This window comes from Exophiala oligosperma (genome assembly GCF_000835515.1).
Source record: "Exophiala oligosperma strain CBS 72588 unplaced genomic scaffold supercont1.1, whole genome shotgun sequence".
In the NCBI taxonomy this organism is placed as follows: Eukaryota; Fungi; Ascomycota; class Eurotiomycetes; order Chaetothyriales; family Herpotrichiellaceae; genus Exophiala; species Exophiala oligosperma.
The window spans coordinates 905,866-932,197 of record NW_015622818.1 but is presented as its reverse complement, the minus strand read 5'-3'; the positions used below and the strand labels follow the sequence as shown (position 1 = coordinate 932,197).

At 51.2% G+C, this 26,332-nt stretch overlaps 7 protein-coding genes across 8 annotated transcripts; 5 read left to right on the top strand and 2 right to left on the bottom strand.

Moving 5' to 3' along the window:
• Window positions 1-198: 198 nt before the first annotated feature.
• On the bottom strand, window positions 199-1,524 carry PV06_00327 (uncharacterized protein; the record flags this gene model as incomplete). The annotated part of the gene is made up of 7 exons (XM_016400816.1): window positions 199-435; window positions 503-615; window positions 672-784; window positions 852-955; window positions 1,013-1,127; window positions 1,197-1,336; window positions 1,416-1,524. 7 exons carry the CDS (start codon window positions 1,522-1,524, stop codon window positions 290-292), a joined length of 840 nt encoding a protein of 279 aa, XP_016267869.1. The 3' UTR covers window positions 199-289.
• A 481-nt stretch (window positions 1,525-2,005) lies between these two features.
• On the top strand, window positions 2,006-3,258 carry PV06_00326 (uncharacterized protein; the record flags this gene model as incomplete). The annotated part of the gene is made up of 5 exons (XM_016400815.1): window positions 2,006-2,206; window positions 2,264-2,381; window positions 2,437-2,547; window positions 2,604-2,726; window positions 2,786-3,258. 5 exons carry the CDS (start codon window positions 2,006-2,008, stop codon window positions 3,256-3,258), a joined length of 1,026 nt encoding a protein of 341 aa, XP_016267868.1.
• A 419-nt stretch (window positions 3,259-3,677) lies between these two features.
• Window positions 3,678-4,984, top strand: PV06_00325 (uncharacterized protein; the record flags this gene model as incomplete). The annotated part of the gene is made up of 4 exons (XM_016400814.1): window positions 3,678-3,830; window positions 3,891-4,730; window positions 4,786-4,902; window positions 4,949-4,984. 4 exons carry the CDS (start codon window positions 3,678-3,680, stop codon window positions 4,982-4,984), a joined length of 1,146 nt encoding a protein of 381 aa, XP_016267867.1.
• A 6,801-nt stretch (window positions 4,985-11,785) lies between these two features.
• On the bottom strand, window positions 11,786-13,649 carry PV06_00324 (uncharacterized protein; the record flags this gene model as incomplete). Its single annotated transcript, XM_016400813.1, has 7 exons — window positions 11,786-11,948; window positions 12,017-12,177; window positions 12,248-12,661; window positions 12,726-12,818; window positions 12,865-12,962; window positions 13,017-13,497; window positions 13,563-13,649. 7 exons carry the CDS (start codon window positions 13,647-13,649, stop codon window positions 11,786-11,788), a joined length of 1,497 nt encoding a protein of 498 aa, XP_016267866.1.
• A 710-nt stretch (window positions 13,650-14,359) lies between these two features.
• PV06_00323 lies at window positions 14,360-17,355 on the top strand. Of its 2 annotated transcripts, XM_016400812.1 has the most exons (4): window positions 14,360-16,698; window positions 16,751-16,818; window positions 16,878-17,096; window positions 17,154-17,355. In XM_016400812.1, exons 1-4 carry the CDS (start codon window positions 14,610-14,612, stop codon window positions 17,238-17,240), a joined length of 2,463 nt encoding a protein of 820 aa, XP_016267865.1. In that variant the 5' UTR covers window positions 14,360-14,609; the 3' UTR covers window positions 17,241-17,355. The 2 variants fall into 2 exon arrangements, with proteins under 2 accessions (XP_016267865.1, XP_016267864.1); XM_016400811.1 differs by having other exon boundaries at window positions 16,878-17,355.
• A 528-nt stretch (window positions 17,356-17,883) lies between these two features.
• Window positions 17,884-24,435, top strand: PV06_00322 (carbamoyl-phosphate synthase, large subunit). The gene is made up of 4 exons (XM_016400810.1): window positions 17,884-18,349; window positions 18,465-20,146; window positions 22,595-23,959; window positions 24,025-24,435. The coding sequence occupies exons 1-4, from the start codon at window positions 18,004-18,006 to the stop codon at window positions 24,130-24,132; spliced, it is 3,501 nt and encodes a 1,166-aa protein (XP_016267863.1). The 5' UTR covers window positions 17,884-18,003; the 3' UTR covers window positions 24,133-24,435.
• Window positions 24,436-24,602: 167 nt separating this feature from the next.
• Window positions 24,603-26,330, top strand: PV06_00321 (uncharacterized protein). Its single transcript, XM_016400809.1, has one exon. It carries the CDS (start codon window positions 24,799-24,801, stop codon window positions 26,200-26,202), a length of 1,404 nt encoding a protein of 467 aa, XP_016267862.1. The 5' UTR covers window positions 24,603-24,798; the 3' UTR covers window positions 26,203-26,330.
• The last annotated feature ends 2 nt before the right edge of the window (window positions 26,331-26,332 follow it).

Genomic DNA, 26,332 nt, shown 5'->3' with positions numbered 1-26,332 from the left:
GACCATCCATGTTTGTGTGTTGTCTCAGCATGTTGTTCGTCGAGAATCAAGGCATGCAGACGCCCGACGAGAAGCCCATCACAGCTCCGGTTGAGTTAGAAGCGAAACTCCTGCAAGAGACGGAGCACGATGGCCACCATGTCGGAACCTTCATCACGAATGGATCAAAAAAGAGAGGAGGTTTAGATCGATAATAGTTATGACTATATCTTGTAACTTGACAGGAGACTTTCCCAGTCCAAGAACCATCCACCTACTCTCTGGTCTCTAAGACATGTTCATTTCTTTCTCACGTATAGAACTGTGGCAATTGTTTCATCTCATAAAAGCATTCAGAATCATGCCCATAGACGATCTTAGCGTCCAGTAGTCTTTCCAGCCTCTCGATATAGGTCAATGACTGTAGCCACGTCGTTCTATCTCTTCCCAGAAATCCTACATGTAAAGTATGATCAGTCAATAAATGTCCAGAAGCTTTGTGATACACGACTCTATTACTTGCCCTGTGGTTGCCGAAGGGTATAATTCTCCTTGACATGGAACTGGTCGCCTGTGAAAATGAAGGTACCTGCGTCTTTGAGGTCAACTTGCAAGCAGCATAGTCCTGCCGTGTGACTGAAAATAATGTTAACCCAAGAGACAAAGACACAGGATTGAGAGGTTGAACTGACCCTGGGCAATGATGCAACGAGAGCCCTTGGAAAATCTCCGTCACCTTGCCGTCAAAGGTTTGCCAGTTGAGTCGTGGTGTCAAGTACGACGCTTGGTATGGACCTCGATCGGCCTTTGCGGGATGGTGTCAGCGCACTTGGAATCTAGATGTTCTCGTCTAGACCATTCCGGGTACCTACCTTTGTGAAAAGTGACCACAGCGCAGTGTGGAGTTCCTCATCATGCACATAGATGGGGACATCGGTGTCGATGAAATGCATCAATCCCCCCGAATGGTCCGCATCTGTAATATGGTCACTGTCAGTGTGACGCAGACTCGCTGGAAGACGTGAATTCTAACGAAGATGGCCCATCAAGACTGCCGTAACGTCCTTGATATCGTGTCCCGTGGCGGCAATTTGTTCGGGGAGCGTATTGTGCGAAGTGTAGTTCTTGCGGGGAGACACATCGTACATCTGTCAAGTGGGCCTTACGTGAGCACTGGGAATGGCGGGAGACAAGAGATCAAGGAGGGCAGTACTCACGGGGCCCCATTGTTCTTTCATGTCATCGTGGCAGCCGGTCTCGAACAGAATCAGCCCTGCCTTAGGATGTTCGATGAGAACAGCAATTAGAACGAGGTCAATCCGCTCGTGCTTCGGGTTTGGATTGCTCGCGCTTCCCGCTGTGGCTGTGGTCAGCTGAATGAGCCATTTTTATGTGAGTTATAAGATGAATGACAGGGGATATGAATCGCATTCTACCATTGGGGTGTCCAGCAAGAACGTAGTTGGCATCGATCTCAATGGTTCCGAGATTGAGCAACTGATGTGAATTGTCAGTTGAGATGCTTAACGAGTCTTTCGAGGACATTACAGACCCACATCTTGGTCCCGTCCGGACATGGTCGGTATACTGGTCTCGACATGGCGCTGAATGCCTGGTCCAAAGCGCAAAAGAGACTCAGTTGCTGTCAGCGAAGACGATATCGACTATAGTAGGGAAGCACGGTTTCTTGCGCACCCTTTTTATTCTACATTATGAGATTGCCTCCGCTTCGTCACACACAGTATTCCCGTTCCCTAATACGGGGGCTTGGCCGGGGAGAATTTACATGTGCCGGGGAAGAGATGTTGATGTTTGAAGTATCCCGGGACAATCCCGCAAGTTGTGGGGCAATGGCGGGATCATTCCCTGCCTCTGAATTCACTTCAATGCTGATGGGCGAGTCTCCAGAGATCGAAAGTATGGAACATAAATACGCCTTAGCAATGGCTGAGATGTTCTCGATAAGGACACCTAACCAAAACTTACTGTGTCGTTCCCGATTGTTGTTTCGCCCCTATCCAACACAATGTCTTCAGCTAAGCAATCCACCACCTTCAAGGGTGCTGGTCGCATCGATGTGCACCATCATTGCTTCCCAGCCACTGTCGCTGAATTGCGATCGGAGTTCCAGGATAACAAGTTTGGGATTGCCTTTACCGACTTCCCTGTGAAGCCTGAAGAGCATATCCAGTATATGGATGAGGTTGGTGTGCAGACCGCTGTTGTTGTAAGTCAATTTGCGAATACCAGAGGCGGACACCGCTGCTGACCTCCCTTCGTGTAGACTCCATCCATAAAGAATGAATGGCACAACAGATTTACGAAAGACCAATTTCTACAGCTGTGTGAAGACTCCCTCAAAGCACAGCTGGAATACGTCTCCTATAACCCGCTAAGATTCGGTACGTCCAAAACCACGTTAATGGGATGGTCGAAGCTGACAAGACCCGATTGCAGGCTGTTTTGCCATTCTACCATTGCCTCATATCGAGGAAACTCTCGCCTTCATCAAGAAAACGTCGATTCTGCCTCTGCCCCCTGACGGCTGGGGTGTGACGACAGCAATGGGTATGTTTTCCGCCGTAAAACTCCCTTCAATTCGATTGTACTGATAGATTTGACAGGCGAGAAATACCTTGGAGATCCAGCATTTGAACCTGTATGGGCAGAACTTGCTCGACAAGGATCAGTTGTTTTTGTTCATCCTGCAGACACCGTCATGCCACCGGGCATACCATTTGGCCCCTGTATGTGACTTTGGTTCTGTTCGATGCCGCTTGTCTCTAGGCTAACAACACCGCGACAGTCGTTCAAGAATTCCCATTCGACACTTGCCGTGCCATCACGACGGTCATCAGTTCTGGACTGCTCCTTCGCCATCCCAATGTGAAGTTTCTTTTCTCTCACAACGGTGGCGCATTCCCCTTCCTGGCTGACCGCATTGGTGCTCAACACATTGACGAAATCATCGCCAAAAACAATAACGGACTGCGTCTGCGAGAAATCTTGTCTACCAAGAACATATACTTCGACACTAGTATCTCGAGCTCATATCAGTATCCGCTTTTGAAGGAGTTGGGTGTTCCTCATGAGCGTCTCCTTTATGCCACTGATTTCCCTTACACGAGGCGTGGTGACTCCACCAGTTGTTATCTGGCAGGAGCGGATGCACCGCGAGCTTCTGGCTTATTTAATGACCAAGAAATGGAGGACATTTTCAGGAACAACTCCCTCAAGCTTTTCCCACGATTGGCTAAGGAATATGCTAAACTGCAATAGCCAGAACATGTCTTTGCTACGTCCTTGGGCATGTAAGGCACTCAGTGCCGCGTGTGGGTTTATCCTAAAAAACATAAAAGAGCCAATTTGGCTAGCTTATTCGGACAGCTAATCCCGAAGCGTAAAATTGTATATGTTTGGCCGTCAATCTATTAGTATTCATATAATCGAGTAGTATGCCGACATCGATCCTAGGAGCCCAGTCATAGACATGGCGTGGCCTCTTGGTGCGGTACAAGAGATCCAGCCCCTTTTTGGGCTTTACCGCAAGTATCAGCGGGGAGTGACGGGGGGAACTCTGCCCCGGAATCCAGCCGTCGTGATCTCTTCCGATGAGCACGTATAAGTGTCGAGTCACTAGAGGACCGCGTTTTGCAAGAACTCGTACATGGTTGCGAAGTATCAATCGATTTGACGAAATGGCGGGTGAACTTCCATCAACCAACATACCAACGAAAGCATTGGTTGTTGAAGAGGTGAACGCACCATTCAAATTAGTGGACATTGTCTTGGACGAAGTGCGAAGTGATGAATTACTTATCGAGATAAAGTATTCTGGGGTCTGTCATACAGTGAGTTTGTCTCCATTTCATTCTGGGCTCGAAACCCGGCAAACTGAGACTGAATAAAAGGATCTTGCTGTCAGAAATGGTGCCATGGCTGTTGGAGAGTATCCTGCCATCCTGGGTCATGAAGGTGCAGGAATAATCCGTCGGGTGGGCAGTGCGGTCCAAAACAAAAATCTCAAAGAAGGCCAGAACGTTCTGCTCAGCTTCCACACTTGTCGAAAGTGTGTTCACTGTCAGGCTGGAAAGTTGGGCAATTGCCCTGAAATGACACCTAGCAATTTCGCCGGGACAAGGCTCTCAGATGGAACTGCCCCAGCCAGATTAATAGATGGGCGCCCTGCTCGCGGGCAGTTCTTCGGACAGTCTTCGTTCAGTAACCTGTCCATCGTTCCAGAAGAATGTGTCATTCCGTGCGACCTTCCAGAGGAGTCTTTGGCATTACTAGCCCCTCTCGGCTGTGGATATAATACGGGAGCAGGTACAGTGATTAACGTCCTCAAGCCAGAGAAATGGACGCGGTTGGCCGTTTTCGGAGTCGGTGCAGTCGGGATAGCGGCATTGCTGGCGGCTAAAGCAGTGGGAGTAGAAACATTGATCGCAGTCGACCTGGTGGAGAGCAAACTCGACAACGCAATCAGCTTTGGGGCGAGGCACACTATCAACACCAGCAAACAGCAAAATCTCGTTACTGCTCTACAAGCAATTGGAGTTGACCAGATCATTGACACTACTGGCGTGTCTTCGTTGATTGAAATGGGCATCAAAGCACTGAACCATGCAGGAACTTTTGCCTTGGTTGGTCTTCCGCGACCGGAGGCGCCCATTCAGATCGATCCACTGGAAACCATGCTCGCATGCAAAACCATCACAGGCGTCATCGAGGGAAGAAGCGATCCTTTGACGGTAAGGCCATGGCTGGACATTCTGCCATACATTGTATGAAACTAACTGCGAACAGTTCTTGCCTCGGCTGATAGAGCTCTTCAAGGAAGGGAAGTTTCCAGTGGACAAACTCGGAAAGATCTATCCAGCAACTTCAATCGAGGACGCGTTGCGAGACCTCAAAAGAGGACTGGTAAGCGCAGCTCAACGATGTGCATCCAGACACTAAGTGGTTCCAGGTCGTCAAACCGATTCTGTCATGGGCTGATATTTGATCGTCCTGAGCAAAAGGCAAATGTGACATCGTTCAAGTATATGCCACAGCGACGATAAAGCTTGATGTGGTCAAGATCTGGATCCATGTTGTTGCCACCTTCGCAGGAGGCAGAAGGAAATGCCAGTCGCCGATAGGAAATCGTCCGAAATCAATGTTTAGGCGGGGCGAGTTGCCCACACTGTTCACAACAATCTTGTGCAGGAGATTGACGCTGGCTGATGATATTTACAAGCATAGGTGTAGCAGCTGAAGGGCGCCGATCACAACGTCACTCAGGGCATGGTTCCGTGGTGCTATGCTTACCTTGAATAACAAGAATTGACGAAGACTTTGTGCACAGTAGAATTCGCCTTGTTGGTTACTGTTGGCCCCTAACTCTATTGGGAAGTACGTGTAGAATTCTTTCTTACTGCTTTCCATCAATCAAGCTTCTTTCTTGCTTCGACCAACACTACACAAATAGAACCATTCTTCTATCAACTGCATCAACTGGTATGCTGACTCCCACCCAGAACGACTCGGAGATGGTGTTGTTGGTAGTCTCGAGCAGGTAAAGTCGCGCCATACCACAGTCCCACTAAGTCCTTTGCTCACCTATCGGAGCGGTTCCGGGTCAGAAATCGGCAGTATCAGCACCGGCGATCGTCCATGGGCTTTTGTATGGACCCCACGTTCTCCAGAAGTCTGGATCGGATGCTGCACTCTTCCCAGTCTCCACGATATACGAGACAGCTCCAGGAAAGTCTTTGGTTCCTGATTTCCCACTCTCGCAGCTATACTTACCACCTAAATTGTCGAGCCCGTGAGTGAGGCCTTCGCGCGGAGTGAAATGGCCAGCTTGGACAAAGTTACTGTTCCTTCGAACAAGCGTCACGCCGACCGGCCAGCGGAAGCTCGACCAAAACGAAGCAAGACAGCGGTCGCTTGTAATGCATGTCGAGACCGAAAAAGGAAATGTGATGGAAAGAGACCTGTCTGTGGAGCCTGCTCTGTCAAGACCAAAGGCGAGCAAAACTGCATGTGGGATTCGGACAAATCGGACAAATTTCATGACTCTGAGTATGTTGCCAGTTCTCTCACTATGGCACGAGTGATCTTGCGATGCTGACATTATCGCAGGTATGTTATGTCCCTGCAGAACCGAGTTCGCCAGCTCGAGAGCATGCTTCTGACGCCTCCAACCACCTCACTCACATCCACGTGCACCGAAGATCAGAGCATTGCATTCGATGTGTCTGCCCATGAACAATCCGTAAGGCCGCTCTCAACGTGGCAACCACCACCTCCCATCGTCGTGGGGTCCTCTTCCGACTCGAGGCCTTCCAATGCCCACAACCAAACATCTTCAGTCTCACTGGACGCCATCAGCGGCTCACCAACGCCTACGCAGCCTGCCACCTATCCTGTTCGCATTCCCGCGCAGGTTAGTGGCACGTCGCGACCCGGTTCCTCCTTTGTTGACGGCGCCCAAACCACAAAAGATCATGGTTGTTTTAAGGCGACAGAGCTTGATCACGACTTGGACGAGGCCGATGAATCTGAAGCCGAAGGTGATGGGATGGGTGCCATAGCGTCCATCTCTGTGCACGAAAAGACTGGCAGCTTCGCCCTGGAGAGGGCATATTTTGGCCCTTCGAGCACCTTGGGATTCATGAAATCCATTCAAGCTGTGCTTCAACTTAACAGCCCCTCAAAGGTTATCAACACGGCGAGAAATAAGGGCTTTCGAGAACAAGGTAGAGTCTCTTCCAACGAAGAAAGAATGTTCTGACCTGGTGAGCCAACCCTCAAGGTTTCAAAAATGCAAAGGCCATACCTTTTGGTCATCGAAACTACGTTATACCCACAAGAGAGATTGCAGATGCATTGCTTTCCAGCTATTGGAAATACTTTCATCCTATCTACCCGTACCTTTTCAAGTCTGCATTCAATGTTCGCTATCAAAGATTGTGGTCCCCTCCGCACGAAAAGGCGTGCGGGTCAACGAACGTGTCAGAAGGCCGCCAGATCACTGAAGACTACTATTGTAATGAGCTCACATATTTCTGCATACTCAACCTGGCGTTCGCTCTTGGGACGCAGTATAGTCCAATGATTGACCCTGGTGAGTGTTGTGAGACTGGTGAAGTCTTTTTCCAACGTGCGAAAGACTTCATCAATCTCGACAGTCTAGGGTGTGGAGAAGTAACCCTGGTACAAGCTCTCCTACTTATGGGCCACTATCTCCAGAGCACCGACAGGTCCAGTATGTGTTGGAACATTGTTGGCCTGGCCATTCGCACTGCACAATCGATCGGACTTGATAAGCCAGCGCGGCGTCATCATCACCCTAACGGACGAATGAGCAAACTTGATGAAGAGATCAGGAGACGGTTATGGGGGGGATGCATACTACAGGACAGGTAAGCAACTCCGGGTTGTCCGTTGCTCATCATTTCTTGCAATATAGGCCTTGCTACGCTATCCGTCGTTAGTCGTCACTGACCTTTGACAGAGTTGCATCCATGATGTTTGGCCGACAGCTAATGCTATCTCCTGCTTCTGTTCGCAATGCTACTTTCCCAGAGGGCATTGAAGAAGAAGATTTGATGGATGTTGCAGCTACACCGGGCAGGCGACTATCCACCTCACCCAAACCGATAGCTTTTTTCGCGCATGCTGTGAAGCTCTGCCAGGTCGTGGGTGAAGTTCTCGATGCAGTATACTCTGATGGCACAACAGACGTTGGTATAAGCCCCGACACCGCTGGTGTTGGCAAGGGTTCCTCATTGATCGACAAGGTCAAGACCGGGAATCTTCACGATATATTGAAGCTCGATGCCGAATTGACCAAATGGCGAGACAATCTTCCATCATTCCTCCAACTCTCGACGTACAAAGCAGCATCCGCCAACTCTCTCGCCCAAGAGAGTTCTCCCATTCTTGCCGAAATAGCCCCTGCGTTTCTCAACACTTTCACCCGACAGGCAAAAATCTTACAAGCTCGGTAGGGCTTATCCCACAACATTTGAATCGTCCCACTATTACTAACTGCAACTCTCACAGCTTCCTTCATATCAAAATCTTATTGTCTCGTCCTGTACTGGCGGTCCTTGTTTCGAATTCGGATGCTTCCACTGGGTCTTACTGCTCCACAGATGCACTCCAAACAGTGCTGAATGAAGCCATATTGGAAAAAATATCCAAACATTGTATTCAAGCAGCTCAAGATCTTACTTCTTTGGTATATGACAGCTTGATATCCAAAGACGCCGCACTGCCTGCTTGGTGGTATAACGTGTTCTGTAAGCACCAACCCCCATCTTCGGATATATTCGGGACTTCCACTAAATTTTAACCCAGACCTATACACTACTGCCACCATATTTGTGGCGCAACGGCTGTGTCCTCATCTCATGCCAGCGGGAGATGATGACCAATGGCAACAATGCTGGGACAAATGCCTCCGAGGCCTTCACAGATATGAGTCCCAGAGCGTCTCGGCGAGAAGATGTTTCAAAGTGCTTGATTTGATTGACAAGAAGTTCTTCCGGGCCAAAGACCGAGGTACGGGCCCCTCCGTGATGGATACATAGCTGTGTCGAAACTAACACATTTCATAGCACAAACATTCTCTCCGGATTTAGATGCTACCGCGAATGATGGTGTTTACCAGCAGTCAGATGTCCAGAGAGGTAACACAAACGATGTTTTTGCCGACTCTGGGTTCTCCCTCGACCCAACCCTACAATTTCCAGGCGCTGGTGGCTTGACCTGGAACTTGGCCCTCGATACTGCGGAAATGGAGTGGCTGGCAAACATCCCTTTTGACCCCAACATCGACATTGATTCTTCGACTGTTGGCTGATTGAATAGGCTCAGCCCCAATGATGAGAATGTTAATACTGACCCCACGTAAACGAAAGAAACATGTGTTCTGGTTGTTCAAGTGCTTTGTTCAAGTGCAAAAACCAATTCTATCCTTGTTCAAGTCCACCAAATCTTTGATTGCATCGATCTTTTCTTATTGCACCACGAGCCTTCTTCGACATTGGACCTCTTCGTTATCTAGGTCAAATATTCTTCCTCTCCGACTTCCCGACCAGGTCTTGATTTCTAGAAACTGTCGCCGTGATGAGATGGACGAGCTTCTTTCCAGATCTTGGCGGACCACGCTCTGATCCGAGGTCCCTTCCACCAAAAGATGAAGATGGGAACGTGAGCCACAAAACAAATAACTGCGAGAACGCCGAAAGGAATGGCATAGCCTGCACTGGTATTCCACGGAACGATGGCGTAGGAGATACCGAAGGCGGCGAAATTCTTGAAGCCGTTCTGGATGACTAACGCTGCATCTGCACGTGCAATATACACGTCTACCAAATAGGTCTGTGTGAGGTTGCAGGCGACAAGGAAAGAGAACATGACTGAAGAAGAAAACTGTGTGTTAGTACCATCCGTTCATATGCAGGAGCAGAGGGGGAGCCCTACTCAGTCCTTCTCCGACAAGAATCGATACAAATTGAACATGGTTCTGCGCGCAGACACCCACGATGATGCAGCCCACCGGTGACAAGACGGCACTGAGTGCGAAGAATACCAACCTCCATTCCGGTTGGAAGTCAGCGTGATGTCGATTTCGCGCGATATACCAATCATTAAGGGCTCCAGAGTACGGAATGGCAAGACAGGTAGCCAGGAAAGGCGATAGGGCAGTCAGGCCTGTCTTTTTGATGCTGAACCCATACTCGCCCTCGAAAATGAATGTGTTGGAGGTCAACATATAGTTGGTTACCATCAACAGGAGCGAAAAATTGATCGTCATGACCAACACAGCTGGGTGAGGGATATAGCGGAAGGGATAGATGAATGCGTGCCAGAAGCTGTGAGCACACCAAACACATACACGATCAGCACCAGGGATCTTTCAAGGCCGAAGGGGACGAAGGAATGGGGACTCACTTGTTGACTTTGCTTCTTCCACCTCCACTGACCTTGGGAAATGTCAAATTGTCTATGAGGCGTCGCTTGCGGTGGTGCTGAGCATTAGACTCGCGGGTGTACTGTGTCTCCGGAAAAAATAGCAGCAGCAAGACAAAGCATATCAGGCACAGAATAACGTGGACCCATTCAATCCAGCGCCAGCCCAAGTTCACGGTGGTGTACGCCCCCATCAAGCTGCCGATTGCGAAACCGGAAGACTCGAACAGGGTGAAGAGTGCCATGCACTTGGCCCGATCGTTCAGATAGAAGACATCGGCGATGACCTGTGGGCCCAACGTCTCAGGAGACGCCATGAAAGCGGACGCCAGGGTTCGCGCGGCCGTGAGGGAGCCAAACGAGTCCGCCTTCGCGCCCCAGATCGAGAACAGACCGGCAACGAGGCTGGATATGACGAAACATTTGCGCACTCCGAACTTGTTGCCGAGAGCGACCCAGAAGAGAGAACTGACTCCGTAGGCCAGCAGTGGCGACCCGACGAGGTATGTGACTACATTGATACTGCATTTGAGGTCTTCGGCAATCACAAAGAATGCAGGGGCAATAGTGATCATGTGGGCAGGTCCTTGGAAAGCCCAGATACATAGCACTGCGAGGATGGCGAGCTTCTGGACCCGGGGCCAGTTGAGGGGGTCGAATGGATCGTCGGCGGGCTGGGGCTCGAGGGGGAGGCCATCCTTGGAGACCTTCAACGCTGGGTTCGAGTCTCTTGGGAGCTGCTCGACGAAGGTAGCAGCGGCGGCATTGGGGTCCTTCTCTTCGAAGGGAGGAGGAGATTCAGACATATAGTCGCGAGGCTTGAATCTGACAGGGGGTGATTGAGCGGCTAGAGAGTGTGTTCAATACACCAAAGTACACAGCCCAAGAGCTTTCGGTAGAATCTGGTATTTATGCAAAGCCTTAGAGGTTACCGAAATGTGGACTGGAATTGTGAGAATGCTATCCGGGGTACGGGGCTTCGTAGAGCTCCTTTTTATGGGCCCAAGGACTTCACACTTGCTTCCGCCTGTGCAAAACCCCCTCCCCCTGTTCGATGATCCCGTAACTCAACAAAGACCAGCTGGCCTCACGGGGAGTCGATATCTTTGCTGATGTCGGGATCATCCCGGTCGTCGCTTTTCACCTTTCACCAAGTGACTGATGGGAATATTCGGAAAGATGCTGATACGAAGCACCACAATCGCTCTCGAGTGCTCGGACCGGGGTAAGCGCGCGCTGTCTTTCCTGTTTAGAGATGAATCTACTAGAGCGGTAGAGATCCGAACAATATCGCAGGATTGGCAAGCGAAAGTTCCTACCGTCTTCTGCGCAAAATGTGCCATTTCCCATGGACCTCCCCTGTACATCCCCTTTGGGGGGAACGCTGGGCATGGCGAAAGAAGTTTGCGAATAAAAGGTATTGTCATGGATCAGTATACTCATCGTTGGAGTTACCCTCAATTGTCATTCGCTATAGAGATACCTTTATCAAAGGCACACGACTAAGTTACTAACAATTTGGTCGTTATTACTGTCCTTATTAGTGTCTCGATACTCGTCATTCTCAATGTCCTTAAGAGTGTCTCTTGACTGATTTGTATTTGTCGGTTACCATTACAGTCTGTTGCTAGGTATTGATACCAAGAAATGACACGACAGGTTCAAGGGGTTCTTCAGTGATATGTGTACCTGGTAGGTAGCCTTGTGCGTAATGCAGAGGTGAGTGTGCGTAATACCAATCGCCCCCCCAAAGAGCATGACTTTTTCCCATTCGAGGCACAAAACGCCTCTCCGCCAACTCTGCGCTTGCGTTTTTCCGCAATCCATGATATGATGACTATTACCTGCTCTCCTTCAAGTACAGGTTCAAGCTCTTTCCAGCTGGGCCTCCACTAAACCCGTCAGTCATGACCATGTCGGCATCGGTCGTGCTGGGTGCCATCTCGACGTCGAAACGCCGAAAGAACGAGGGCACCACGAGCTGAAGTTCCATCATAGCAAGACTAACAACAGCAAGCGTCAGAGACACTTCCCACTGTATATCATACGATCCAAGCTTGGCGATACTTACTTGCGTCCGATACAAGCTCGAGGACCGGTTCCAAAGCCGTTGAAGGCAGCACGCTGTTTTGAAGTGTCACTACCTAGCCATCTGTCCGGAATGAATCGTTCTGGATCTGGGAATATGCCGGGATCTCGGTGAATGGAGTAGTTTTGAACTCCCACAACCGTCTGCCCCGAGTTCCACTGGTTAGCTATTCAAACAGTTGTTTGCTTTGACTATCTGTCGCCTCATACTTACTCCTCTGGGGATCTTGTGCCCGTCCACCACAAGATCATCGTCAATCGCGATCCGGGGCTGGCTGCCTGGAATTGTTGGGAACCTTCTCAAAGCCTCCATGATCACTGCGTTGGTGTATGGGAATTTGTTCGCCGCCGTGATATCTGGGACATCTTTAGGGTCGGGAGCCACTCCTCGAAGTTCTGCCTTGAGCTTGTTGTAAATGTCCTTGTCGCGCACGACGGACCAAATCAGGAAGACTATGGTATTGGCTGACGTCCCACTACCGGCGAACATGATGGCCAGAAGTTCTTCCGCGACTTCCACATCGGTCAATTTGCGTCGTAACCACGTGTCGGGCTTCTCGGTCAGGCTGGTCATCACAGCAGCGCGCTTATCGTTCCCGCGCTCTCGTCGCACGATTTCGACACAGAACTACACGCTGATAGTTAGAACATTGTGCAGTATATATCGCCGGCTGTACTGTATTATAGCCCACCTCGATCCAATTGTGCAAGAGAGTGAAAGGTTCTCGGACGGTTGCCCAGGGAAGAAATCGTCCAATGGACCGTATTGGTGGCAGCAATGCCGTCTTGACGAAGTTAGCCTTTGTGATGTCACAAGATCGGTCTTCGCACCCATGCGAATGCTGCTTGAAATGCTTCGAGCTCCCGGATGATGGGATGCTCTTCGCCTGTCCTTAGTGTTCCGCTTTCGTGGTTCAATGTGAAGTGGACTGATAGAATGTCAATGGCTGCCGTCTGATACTGGATGGCAGAACGTGACTCACACACGACGTCCAAGGCCAGAAAGTGAAACCACGGATAGACATTGACAGCTTGTGTTCCTCCTTGGGACCTGATGGCGAGCTGGTCTAGCGCCTGGACTATCTTCTCCGACATAAGAGGAGCATAGCCCCATATGCTTCCCTGCGAATAGGTTTTTGCCATCAGCGATCTCCTACCGGCGTGCTGGCCTCTGTCACGGACGCTGAACACGCTATCTTCCGTCGTAAACTTGCCCGCCTTGTAGAAATCGGCTTTGGGCAACCCCTGGCCGTGTCCGTAGATGTCCTTCAGCGCTGCTGGCGAGGAGAATGACAGCTCGTTGGGACCCACTCGCACCACTGTCCCGTACTGTTCATGGGCTTCTCGGATGGCATGAGCTCTTCGTAGCTTGCGAGCATGTGATGTAGCCCAGAAAGAAGAGACGCGAGCAAGCAGAGGTCCTGGATAGCCTGCAAGTGGATGGAACCACAGCCGGTAGGTGTACTGTCAGCCTGTCAGTCTTGTGTTCGTCTTCGGTCATGGCGTGGCTCTCAGGATGGCTCGCTCACCTTTCCCACGCTGTAGATGAGGTATGCTGCGATAAGAACACCAAGAGCCCTCAGAGGGTTGTCTAGGATCGGTGAAATGACTGCCATGACGTGTTCACATTTAGAAACAACGCGCTCTTGAAGCCTCTCTGCCAATTTGCAGCGAAGGATGTGTGTCCCACAGAACCACACTCAGACAATCATACCTTATGAACAAGGGTAACGGACCATGACAGAGGTCCATGTTGGCGGGAAGCATCCCGTTCGTCGACAAGATGGTCAAAAGAACGAACAAGGATGGAGCGGGATATCCGGGGAGCAAATAGCCTTGACGTTGGGGATTCACCCCCGTGGATTGCCCGCAATGTCTGCAAGGCCGTTATCACAGAAGGACTACAATGAAGTGATGGAAGCATCTACGGCCGGAAGGATGATGCATTGGCACCCTGAAGACACAATCTTTTCTGAATAGATCTTTGCGAGGGGGGCGGGCGTCTTTCATATAGAGACAGCGAGTCGATGAGAGAAGAGAAGTAGCGAAGCTTAGGTCTGAAATTCAAGACCTCTTTATAGGGATCCATCACTAGAGTCTCTCTGATCGTTATTAATCACCTATGTATGAAAGTCCCAATAGATCTAAAGCGTGCCAAAGAAGAGAGGGTGAAGTCGAAAAGCAGCGAGACGAAAATGCGTACGAGTACGAGGGACTAGTCGCAATCAGGTCGTCTTAAAAGCGGCGTCGGGAGCTCGCTTGTCCTGCCAAGCCAGTGATGACGGAGACCGCAACTGCGCCATCTCCAATGTTGCTGCCGCTGCTACGGAGACTCCAATGCGCTGAACTGGTTCCTTGAATAAAGGCCCAGTAAGCTGAATTTGCGACCTCGTTTACTGCATTCTCTCGCACAGTCCTGTTGTTCATTGTAAGTGTGAGAACCAGGAGAACATCGTTTTCAACACCTTCCTCTACACTTCCTCGCCCTCAATAACCTACTCCAAACCCGCCCATATCCTATTGTAAACGCCAGGCATCCAGGTTCCGCCCGGACCTCGTCCCTATTATAGCCCCCCATGGCCTCCCTCAACACTTCTACCAATGGCCCTTCGATCTCTAAAAGCTACCAAGCTGTCGTCAATGCTCCTGCTCCCTCTGGGGCGGCCGCGAGCTCCCCAACTTATGGACAATGGGCAATCTTCTCGGTGTCAGCTCCTTTGGCGAATGCATTTCAGCAAGATTCGGCGAACAAGGAGAGTGTCCTTAAAGTTCAAAGTACCGGCGAGGGAGAGCTCATTGATTTGGTAGACGAGTTCTCGGACGGACGGATACAGTTTGCTTTTGTCAAGGTCAAGGACTCGAACACCGGTCTGCCCAAATGTGCCTTGATTGCTTGGTGTGGAGAGGGAGTACCGGAAAGAACGAAGGGATATTTCACCAGCCACATGAATACCGCTGCGAAACTCTTCCACGGCTATCATGTACAAATAACTGCAAGATCGGACCGGGACCTCACGCCCGAAGGGATCATTCAGAAGGTTGCCGATGCGTCTGGTTCCAAATACTCCTCCAGCAGCTCTGCCCCTCCGCCAGTTGCAGCGTCCACGAAGCCTTCTGTTGCCTCAAAACCTGTCTTTACTCCAACGCAAAGCAGCGGTGTATCTGGAGGGTACAATCCCCTTGGACGGACGGCACCAAAGCGGGAGACCAATGTCGATGAGGATGGTTGGGGAGCTGACGCACCCCCGGTAGTTCGTACGCAATTGGAAAAAGTCCAACCAGCCTACCAGCCTACAAAGGTCAATATGAGGGAGCTCACATCTCAACCGACTCCACCGACAGTTAGTAGCAGCCAGGGAGATGACAGACCTGATGTGGTCAAAGGTGCATATCAACCGGTAGGAAAGGTCGATATCGCCGCTATTCGACGCCAGGCTCAAGAGTCTGGCCAGCTACGTGATGATCGACCAACTATTGTGAAAGGATCTTATGAACCGGTTGGTAAGGTTGATATCGCTGCGATCCGGGCCAAGGCACAAAAGCCAGAAGACTCTCTTGACTATTCACGGCCTGCACCGGTTTCTGCTTCTTCTACCGGCCCAGCTGAAGAACCAGAACGGCCACGCTCGCTGGCCGAGCGGTCAGCTGCCTTTTCTCAGGGTCCAGAGCGCCTTACGTCTTTACCCAAGCCAAAAGTAGCCAACAAGTTTGGCGGAGGTTCGACATTTACGGGTACAAAAGCGCCGGTCCCAGGAGGTTTCGAGGCTAAGCCAGTTGCTCCGGCGGCGCCAGTAGGAGCAGCCAGCAGAACGTTCGCTGACCAAGGAGGCAAGACACCTGCGCAACTTTGGGCTGAGAAGAAGGCGCGCGAAAGAGGGCTTAGTGGGTCTGGAGAGCCGCCTCTATCTCCGTCTGGGTATTCCGGGCAGAGTCCAATTGTCTCACAAAAGAGTGGTGATGGAGGATGGAAGAGCAGTTACACGGGCAAGAGCTGGGCGCCTGTGCAGACGACACACACGGGCCGCAGCAGCATCGGCCAACAAGTCACCGGGGGTAGTGTAAGCAGAGAACAAGAGGAGGAAGTCCCTACTTCACCCAGTGGCGGTTTTGGATCTCTTCGCGATCGGTTCAGTGGTGCTCCTCCGATGGGCGCTCCAGCTTCTTTCGACCGGGCGCCGCCCCCCGCACCAGAACCTGACACAAGCAACAAGCCCAACCGTGGTATCCCGATCCCAGGTCTATCTATGCCACAGAACGAGCCAGAGGAGGAGAGCGCCCCTGCGCTGCCAACTCCACCTCCGCAGCCTCGAAGCCCTACTCCTCCCACTCCAGACATGAGAGAAGCATCGCCTATTCGAGTAGCAGTGCCGGTCAGTGCGTCGGCAGCCCCAGCCGAGGTCGCCGACGTGCACGACGAACAACTATCTCCACCACCCGCCATGCCGGCCGCGTCGATGGCCAGAGCCATCCCTACACCTGCTGCAGAGGATGACGAGCCTGCGCGCGAGCCAGACTTTGGCAGAGCTGCCGCGCAAGCAGAGGCCGCAGCAACTCTGGGCCAGGAAGCGGTTGAAGCTGCACCTGCAGCGGTCCCTGGCGGTGAGCGGGCGAGAGCCGAATACGACTACGAAGCCGCGGAAGACAACGAAGTTTCCCTACGTGAAGGTGAGCCTACAAGGTTTCGGATCCAATGACGACGATTCACTAACTTCTACAGGTGAACTCGTAAGTGACATTCAGCGAATTGACCCTGATTGGTGGCTAGTAAAGAACGAGGCGGGACAAGTAAGTTGCTCCTTTGCACTACAATCCATGGATGCTGTATCACTAATGTGTTCTGGTAGACCGGGCTTGTTCCAAGCAACTACTTAACTATGCTGGAGGAAGACGAGCCGGCCGCTGCTGCTCCACCGAGTGCAGCGACACCCGCAGCAGCTCCAGCAGCTCCAGCAGCGCCCCAGCCTGCTGCCTCACATGGTGCAACTGCGACAGCACTTTATGATTATGAAGCAGGAGAAGACAACGAGCTGTCATTCCCTGAGAATGCCGTGATCACCAATGTGGTAAGTTTTGGCATCTGCTGGAGTGAGGTTTTTCGCTGGCTAACAGATCGTCTCCAGACGTTCCCTGATGAGGATTGGTGGCATGGCGAGTACAACGGAGACTCGGGACTCTTCCCCGCGAACTACACGAAGCTGGACGAATGAGACTACCTAGATGTGCTCTGAAAGGGATGTTGGTGGTGTTGACATTGGGGTTGGAGGAAAAAAGCCTTGCTAGCCAAGTCAGTTAGAACCAAAAAATGATGATGTTTTTCCTCCCTATAAATGGCGTTGCAAATTCCCTGTCGCTCTACGAATTATGCATGCGAATGTAAGTGCCCTACAGAAGTTGTATCAGCTTCTGTGTTGTCAGGAAACATGACGAATGTCCAAAGAATCGTCACTCGGCGGTATGCAGTAGAAGCTCTTGTCTAAGCAGATGGTAGTGGGGAAGAGTAATGTGAGAGATTGATGGTTGTATCAATTATGTAGATACCTATCGTGTTGTGTGGGTATCTAGAGTGAGTTGCTTCCTGTTGATAGATACGGTATACACCATATTCTGTGCTTGTACCTCAAATCGCACTTTCACTCGGATCTTAACCACATCCGATTCCAACCTCCCTTGTCCGATCGATGTGGGTATTTTGCTGGAGCTCAAGAGATCGGGATGCCTTCAGTGTGTAGTGAATCGTCTTCGGGAAAAAAAGATTCCAGCTTATCTATTGGTTGGATTTTTTTTTGGCTTCCCGCGCAAACATCCTCACAATTTTTGGTGTCTGTGACTCTTAAATCCCCCTCTGTCTACCTTACTTTTGCTCGTGTTTATCCCTTGAGATTCCTGTCGATGCGGTGAAGCTGTTGTCTGTCTTGGGAGCCCACTCAACCTCTGGCAGTGTCTCTTCTCTTTGGCGGCCAAGGGTGCACCATGGCGTCCTCCACTCGAGTCCTCCGACAGGCCAGTGGTCTTCTGCTGCGAGACTGCGCACCTAAACCATGTCCCTCTCACCGAGCTTTCTCGATCCGTACTCGCATTGCGCCAATTGCGACCAGACAACACCTTCTGAGCCCCAAGACACCCTCATGGCAGCAGGTCAGAAAGTTTACCCGATCTACAAAGCGGTATGCAGCGGTCGACAGCGCTCCCCGCCCCGAGGCCTACCTCGAGAGTGGTGCGGTTGAGCCAGGAAAAAATTTGGTGGGCGTGTCTAAGGTGATCGTGATTGGGAGTGGTGGTCTTAGCATTGGACAAGCAGGAGAGTTTGACTACTCAGGTGAGTTGAGCTCAATATCTAGCGCAAAGCTAGCACGAGCCTTGGTGGCTGCGATTGGAATGGCAAAAGAGCTGCTAGCACACGAAGATACTAGAAACTAACATGTTTGTGACAGGCTCTCAAGCTCTCAAGGCTCTCAAAGAAGCTGGTGTGAAATCCGTCCTTATCAACCCGAACATTGCGACCATTCAGACCGACCACAAACTCGCAGACGAGGTCTACTACCTACCCGTCACGCCCGAGTATGTTACATATGTGATCGAGAGAGAAAAGCCCGATGGTATCCTCCTCACCTTTGGTGGCCAGACTGGTCTCAATCTGGGTGTACAGATGAACAGGATGGGTATCTTTGAACGATATGGAGTCAAAGTACTCGGGACTAGTATTCGCACATTGGAAGTCAGTGAGGATCGAGACTTGTTCGCCAAAGCATTGAACGAGATCAACATCCCTATCGCGCAGTCAATTGCTGTCGGCACTGTGGACGAAGCTTTGGACGCCGCGGAGAAAGTTGGTTATCCTATCATTGTCCGATCTGCGTACGCTTTGGGTGGTCTCGGGTCTGGCTTTGCCGGAAACCGAGAAGAATTGAGCAATCTTGCCTCGCGATCCTTGTCTCTTTCCCCTCAGATCCTGGTGGAAAAGTCGCTCAAAGGATGGAAAGAGGTTGAGTACGAAGTCGTCCGTGATGCCGAGGACAACTGCATCACAGTCTGCAACATGGAGAACTTTGATCCCCTGGGAATCCACACTGGTGACAGTATTGTGGTGGCTCCCAGCCAGACCTTGAGCGATGAGGAATATCACATGCTCCGAACTGCAGCCATCAAAATCGTTCGACATCTTGGTGTGGTTGGCGAGTGCAACGTTCAGTATGCCCTGCAACCAGATGGACTCGACTATCGTGTCATCGAGGTCAACGCCCGTCTTTCTCGATCCTCTGCCTTGGCCTCCAAAGCCACTGGATATCCTCTCGCCTACACTGCAGCAAAGATCGGCCTTGGGCACACACTGCCTGAGCTGCCAAACGCCGTGACCAAGACGACAACGGCGAATTTCGAGCCCAGTCTAGACTATATTGTTGTCAAAATCCCTCGTTGGGATTTGTCAAAGTTTCAACATGTCAAGCGCGATATCGGTAGCGCCATGAAATCGGTCGGAGAAGTCATGGCCATCGGTCGCACGTTCGAAGAGTCTTTCCAGAAAGCCATCCGTCAGGTCGACCCTAGATACGTCGGCTTTCAGGGTGACAAGTTCGAAGATCTCGACGATACGCTACGAAACCCTACTGACCGACGATGGCTAGCTGTGGGTCAGGCCATGATCCACGAGAACTACTCCGTCGAGAAGATCCACGATCTGACCAAGATCGACAAGTGGTTCCTCCACAAGCTACAGAACCTGAAAGACACCATGATCGAGATCCAAGAAATTGGGTCTCTGGCTGAAATCAAGCACGAGCTCATGCTCAAGGCGAAGAGGCAAGGTTTCTCCGACAAGCAGATTGGCATGTACACCAAGTCTACCGAGGGCGAGGTTCGAGCTCGGCGACAAGGCTTTGGTATCAGGCCGTGGGTCAAGAAGATCGATACTCTTGCCGCCGAGTTCCCTGCAGACACGAACTATCTATACACCACTTACAACGCATCTTCTCATGACGTTACCTTCGATGATCATGGTACGATCATCCTCGGCTCTGGTGTTTATCGTATTGGTTCGTCGGTTGAGTTCGATTGGTGTGCTGTAAATGCCACTCTAGCACTCCGGAATATGGGTCACAAGACCGTCATGATCAACGTAAGTACCCCTTTTACTTGCTTCGCTGCATCTGGTGTTTGATGCTCCTTCCATTCTCCCTCTTGCGCCAGGCTGGATAGTACTTGGACTCTGGCCCTGAACTCTGGACTCTGGACTCTGGACTCTGGACTCTGGACTCTGGACTCTGGACTCTGGACTCTGGACTCTGGACTCTGGACTCTAAACTCTGGTTATCTGAAACTTCGGTACTTCCCATTGGAAGCACTTCTGGCTGGATTTTGGACGCACCTTCCTACTCACTTCCCACCTTCCCACTAAATTTCGGACGCACCTTCCTGCTGCAACACGCCACCTACCTGAGATGTGTTTTCTTCGACAGATTCTTCTCTCTTCTCTTCTCTCCAAACCACTCTCTTTGATCTGGCTGCGACGCTTTGGTCGGATTGAAATTGCTTGTTTCATACCCTTTCGACCGTGTCGATTGAGTCCTATTCCAGACACTTAATCACCACCGGTCATTTCAAGACACTTTCCACCAGCAATCCTTCTTGACAAGAAGTCCATTGATCGTGTCACTCGGTACAGTCCTATTCCAGACACTTAATCACCACCGGTCATTTCAAGACACTTTCCATCAGCAATCCTTCTTGATAAGAAGTCCTTTCGTCGGCGTCGATTGAGTCCTATTCCCAACAGTCTGCTTGATCATCACTGGTGATTTCAAGACTCTTCATACATCGACGATCCTCCTAGACAAGAAGTCCTTTCGTCGGCGTCGATTAAGTCCTATTCCCAACAGTCTGCTTAATCACCACCGGTCATTTCAAGACTCTTCACACATCGACGATCCTCCTAGACAAGAAGTCCTTTCGATCGTGTCACTCGATACAGTTCTATTCTCAACAGTCTGCTTAATCACCATCGGTGATTCTTGACACTACACTTTGGTAATTAGTCTCCACAACAAGCCACGAAATGGACGCTGTCGATTCTTCTATGGAAGGCCTTCCTGATCAAGTCGACGAGTCAAAGCATCCCTTGATGCTCGACGACATAGTCAAGACTTTGTGTCTGGCCATCTGGGCAACACTCAATGGCATGCCTGTATCTGGGAAGTCACCTTTTTTTGCTCGCTTCTTCACAAGCCAAGATGCCATCGAAGAAATAGCCTTGAAGGCTGGCCTTGAATTCGCGCCTGAACTGTGGGATACTATGCAAAGTGCTGATGCACCTGGCATCGAATTTTTTGAAGGCCTACCCGTCTGTCTGGTCCCATGCTGGGGTATCTATGCAGTCGTCCTCAAGAAACCTGGTTGTCGGCCTGCAGTCTATATTGGTTCCGGAACAAACAAGAATGGTAGTGCCATCGTTCGCCTGAATCAGTATGATGCTCTCAAATATCTTCCTTCTCGAGTTGCAGCCAAGCTGGATGAGGGCTTCTCAATCGTCCACAAAGGGCTTCTCTGTTGGAGACCAATGCCACCAGTCAGATACATCCCCATCTGGCGGCTTTTGTTCGTCGCCCTTGAAGCAGCATTAGCCTTCATCTTCTGGACCATGTACTCGCCAAAGGGAGGAGACTGGGGATGTCTTCATCTTTGCCTCTGGGACCGAGACACTTTGGAATATGACGGCTTATGCTCCCACCCTGCTGTCAACGAGACCATTCGTGGCGAGTTCGACCTTACTGAAGAGCAACTTGAAGACCTTGAAAAAGACAAGCAGGAGAAGAAGGTACAGCTTAAAGCCGACTGGCACTATCAGCAGATGGCAGAGAACTATGATGAGTATATCGGCAAATCCAGCGAACGAGTCGCTCGTTCCCGAGCCAACAATCCAGGAAGAGACGCAAAGCACCAAGCCGACCGCATCGAAAAGGCTCTGGCTGAGAAGACCTTCCATTGTCACCGCTGCAATATATCATTCGGCACCAAGCAGAGGCTACAGGACCATGAGAAGACGGCCAAACATAAGAGAAAATCGCAAGAGGCCAATAACCCCTACAAGTGTTTTCCCTGTAACCTTGGGTTCCACAACAACAGCAATCTCCTTCGCCACCAGAGAACAGAGCGCCATCGCAATGCTGTCGCCGCTCTCGCCGCCGCCCAGTCGAGCTCGTAGCTCGTCTAGGCTCGCTTTATACCAGGACCTTTTTTGGATCTACATTTACCTAGCATTGTTCCTCCTCTCTTACTGGACCTCGATAAGCCACAAGATCGACGCTGTCGATTCTCACGTATTCATTTCTTCTCTCTTACTGGATCTCGACAAGTCACACGATCGACGCTGTCGATTCTCACGTATCCATTTCTTCTCTCTTACTGGATCTCGACAAGTCACACGATCGACATCGTCGCTTTTCACCCATTCATTCTCGACGACATCGTCCAATCCTTTTGTCTGACCACATTTAGCCCTTCTTATTTTACTTTCTTGCATCTCTTCTTTTTTTACTTCTACTGACTGTATTTTTGCTTTTGCATCCAGATGAACCCAGAGACGTACAGCACCGATTTCGATACGGCAGACAAGCTCTACTTTGAAGAGTTGTCATATGAGCGTGTTATGGATATCTACGAAATGGAGGGTGCAACAGGCGTTGTGGTCAGTGTGGGCGGTCAGCTGCCCCAAAACATCGCACTCCGACTCCAAGAGGAAGGCCACGCGAAGGTTCTCGGTACGGATCCCAAGGACATTGACAAGGCTGAAGATCGCCACAAATTTTCCCAGATCCTTGACTCGATTGGAGTGGATCAACCTGCGTGGAAAGAGCTTACTTCTGTTGACGAGGCTGAAGCATTTGCTGATTCTGTTGGTTATCCCGTCCTGGTCCGACCTTCTTACGTTCTGTCCGGTGCTGCTATGTCGGTCATCCACTCGCAAGCCGAGCTAAAGGACAAGTTGGAGTCTGCCTCCGCTGTTTCTCCAGATCACCCCGTAGTCATCACCAAATTTATTGACGGAGCACAAGAAATTGACGTGGATGCCGTGGCATCTAAGGGAGAACTCATTCTGCACGCCGTGTCGGAACACATCGAAAATGCAGGTGTTCACTCGGGTGACGCCACCCTGGTCCTACCCCCTGTCAATCTCGAAGCTAGCGTGATGAGTCGAGTCAAGCAGATTGCTGAGAAAGTCGCTAAGGCATGGAACATCACTGGTCCTTTCAACATGCAGATCATCAAGGCCGATGTGCCCGGCGAAGAACCAGCTCTCAAGGTCATCGAATGCAATCTCCGAGCCTCTCGATCTTTCCCGTTCGTCAGCAAGGTTCTCGGTACCAACTTCATTGATACAGCTACAAAGGCCTTGGTGGACAACGATGTTCCCGAGCCTCGTGATCTTATGGCGGAGAAACGTGACTACGTAGCCACCAAGGTTCCGCAATTCTCGTGGACTCGCCTGGCCGGTGCAGACCCTTTCTTGGGCGTCGAGATGAGCAGTACCGGTGAGATCGCCTGCTTCGGTCAAGACCTCGTTGAGGCATACTGGGCATCCCTGCAGTCGACAATGAATTTCCGAATGCCGGAGCCTGGCGAGGGTATCCTTCTCGGTGGATCCACTGAGCTGCCCGAGCTGCCAAAGATTGTTGAATACCTCAGACCTCTCGGATACAACTTTCTTGCTGCCAGCAACGAGGTGAAGCAGCATCTCTCAAAATCAGGAGTGTCGATCGAGGTGATTGAATTCCCAAAGACGGATAAGAACGAGCTACGAAAGGTCTTCCAGAAATACAACATCAGGGGTGTTTTCAATCTGGCAAAGAATAGGGGTAAGACATTAGTTGACGAAGACTACGTTATGAGGCGGAATGCTGTTGACTTTGGAGTACCACTGTTCATGGAACCAAAGGTAAGTGTTGTCACATTCTGTCCCTCTCTGCCCGTGTGCGCAATTAGCTGACCCTTTTCCTTTAGACTGCTTTGTTGTTTGCTCAATGCATGAACGCGAAACTGCCCCGAAAGGACGGTATTCCGGCAGAAGTCAAGAGCTGGAGCGAATTTGCTGGTACTAAGATGATGTAATAGCAAGATGATGGATGGATGGTAGAAAGGAGCTTAGATTGGGATCAAGGACGGGTGGTTATTGATTGAATGCAGCGTTTGCGCGATTGAAAGAGGTCTCTCTTCTTCATTTCAGACACCAAAAAGTTTTAGACGAGGCTGACCTGGGATGGTCAGCAAGATAAATCTTTCAGGGGGGGGTCTGTTGAATCAAGTCGGCACATTTGGCGCAGGAAAGTGTCGAGATATGGACTCTCTGTACCTAGCTAGGTCATTTAGGATATAGCAAGCAGGAGAATGGGCCCGCACTGAGTTCAATCTTCAGCTTTTGAGTCGAGATCGGGATTGTGTGTACTTCGTATGTTGTGGCATGCGCCCCCAGCCTCGTCTCGACAGCCTCGTCGCTCGACCTTCCCCGGCCATTTTCAACCTCGTTGCTCCTACTCGTACTCCGTATTTGTGACTTGCACTCTCGCAGCCTGAGAAACGTGTGTGATGGTGACATAGATATGTCGAACTCCATCTCTCGCCTGTAAGATAGCCTTACACCACTCTCCTTGAAATCGACAAAGGCTCTCGTGGCTGGAACGACGACAACAACAACCACCATGGCACCCTCTTCTCGACGATAGCCCTCTTACTCTCCCTTCACCCATCACCCTGAACGTCTTTGGAAGAGAAACCACCATGACCCGTCGTAAGGCCAAGAAGGTAGAATCTCCCTCACAACATCCAAACGGCTACAATGGAGGTTACTTTGCCCTTGCAACAGTTTCCTCGCCGTCGAAAAAACAAGCACGAGCCGAGCCTGGTCAGTCTCTCGCACCCGCACCCGCACCCGCACCCAGCAGCACGACGTCGTCCCACCAAACCGTCTCGATCCTCCTCTCCATCTGGGCGCCGACGCTCGTCCTCATCTTCGGCGGCTGCTGCTCCAACGTCTACACCCTGGAGTCCCTGATCAAGACCTCGCCCTCCTCGGGTCCCCTGATCACGGCGTTCCAATTCCTCCTCGTCGCCCTCGCGACGCTCCCCCGGCACTTGTCCCTCTCGCGCGGCTGGCGCCACGCCTACCTCCGACCCCGGGCGATCCCTCTGCGCAAATGGCTCGTCTACACGGCCTACTTCCTCAGCATCAACATCCTCAACAACATGGCGTTCAAGTACCGCATCAGCATCCCCCTGCACATCATCCTGCGGTCGGCGGGGCCCGTGACCACCATGGCCGTGGGCCGCCTGTACGGGGGGAAGCACTACCCTTCGCACAAGGTGGTCGCGGTGTTTTTGCTGTTCGTCGGCGTGGTCCTGGCGGCCTTTGCGGACGCCGCGAGCAAAGAGGCCCACCACTCGTCCGACTTTGAGCAACCCACCGCCAGCGTACCCCAAACGAGCGCGACGGCGACGGCAGCATCACAACAGGCGCCTGGATTTGCACTCTTGGCCTCGGCCCTGATCCTGTCGGCCTGCATGGGTCTGTACACGGACAACATGCACTCGGAGCACGGTCGCTCGAGCTCCGTCGCCTCCGAGACGCTCTTCTACAGCCACGCCATGTCCCTCCCTTACTTTGCCAGCCAGGTGAAGCCGCTCATGCGCGAGTTCGCCAGCGTCAAGGCCGCCGCCTTGACCGACTACGGATACAACGCCGAGCACGTCACCGCTTTTCCATTCTTGGAGACTCCAAACAAGACGACAACCACGGGCCCCGTGGGTCTTTTGGGCTCCCTCGTACCTTTGTTGTCCTCGTCACCCTCGAGTTGGTTGTTGGGTCTCTCACTCGCTCTGCACGTGCCCCGACCCGTGCTGCTCCTCGTCCTCAACGCCGCCACGCAGCTCCTCTGCATCGTCGGCGTCAATCGACTGTCGGCGCAGTCGTCGAGTTTGACCGTCAGCATCGTCCTCAACATTCGCAAACTCGCCAGTTTGCTTTTGAGTATCTGGTTGTTCGGCAACCAACTGCCCAGCGGCGTCATGGTAGGTGCCGCCATCGTCTTTCTGGGCGGTGCACTGTACGCTATGCCTACCGGATCGGGAACTTCTTCAGGTTCAAAAACGAAAAAGGAGCATGATATCAAAAAGAAAAACTTGTGAGAAAAATCCACGATACCACGACAATGTTTACGTCTCTAAGACGATACGGGACGAGACACCACCAACTACTGTAGAATAAAGAATACAAGGTAGACTAGAGTAGAGTAGACCGAAAAGAGAAAAGAAAGGA

What these genes read in the sequence shown, in the direction of transcription:
- PV06_00323 (XM_016400811.1), top strand. Translation starts at nt 14,610, where the DNA reads ATGGCCTCCCTCAACACTTCTACCAATGGCCCTTCGATCTCTAAAAGC. An exon ending in CGAAGTTTCCCTACGTGAAG is followed by an intron (nt 16,699 to 16,750) that starts GTGAGCCTACAA and finishes TAACTTCTACAG; the next exon opens with GTGAACTCGTAAGTGACATT. An exon ending in TAAAGAACGAGGCGGGACAA is followed by an intron (nt 16,819 to 16,877) that starts GTAAGTTGCTCC and finishes GTGTTCTGGTAG; the next exon opens with ACCGGGCTTGTTCCAAGCAA.
- PV06_00322 (XM_016400810.1), top strand. Translation starts at nt 18,004, where the DNA reads ATGGCGTCCTCCACTCGAGTCCTCCGACAGGCCAGTGGTCTTCTGCTG. An exon ending in ACAAGACCGTCATGATCAAC is followed by an intron (nt 20,147 to 22,594) that starts GTAAGTACCCCT and finishes TTTTGCATCCAG; the next exon opens with ATGAACCCAGAGACGTACAG. An exon ending in CACTGTTCATGGAACCAAAG is followed by an intron (nt 23,960 to 24,024) that starts GTAAGTGTTGTC and finishes CTTTTCCTTTAG; the next exon opens with ACTGCTTTGTTGTTTGCTCA.
- PV06_00321 (XM_016400809.1), top strand. Translation starts at nt 24,799, where the DNA reads ATGACCCGTCGTAAGGCCAAGAAGGTAGAATCTCCCTCACAACATCCA.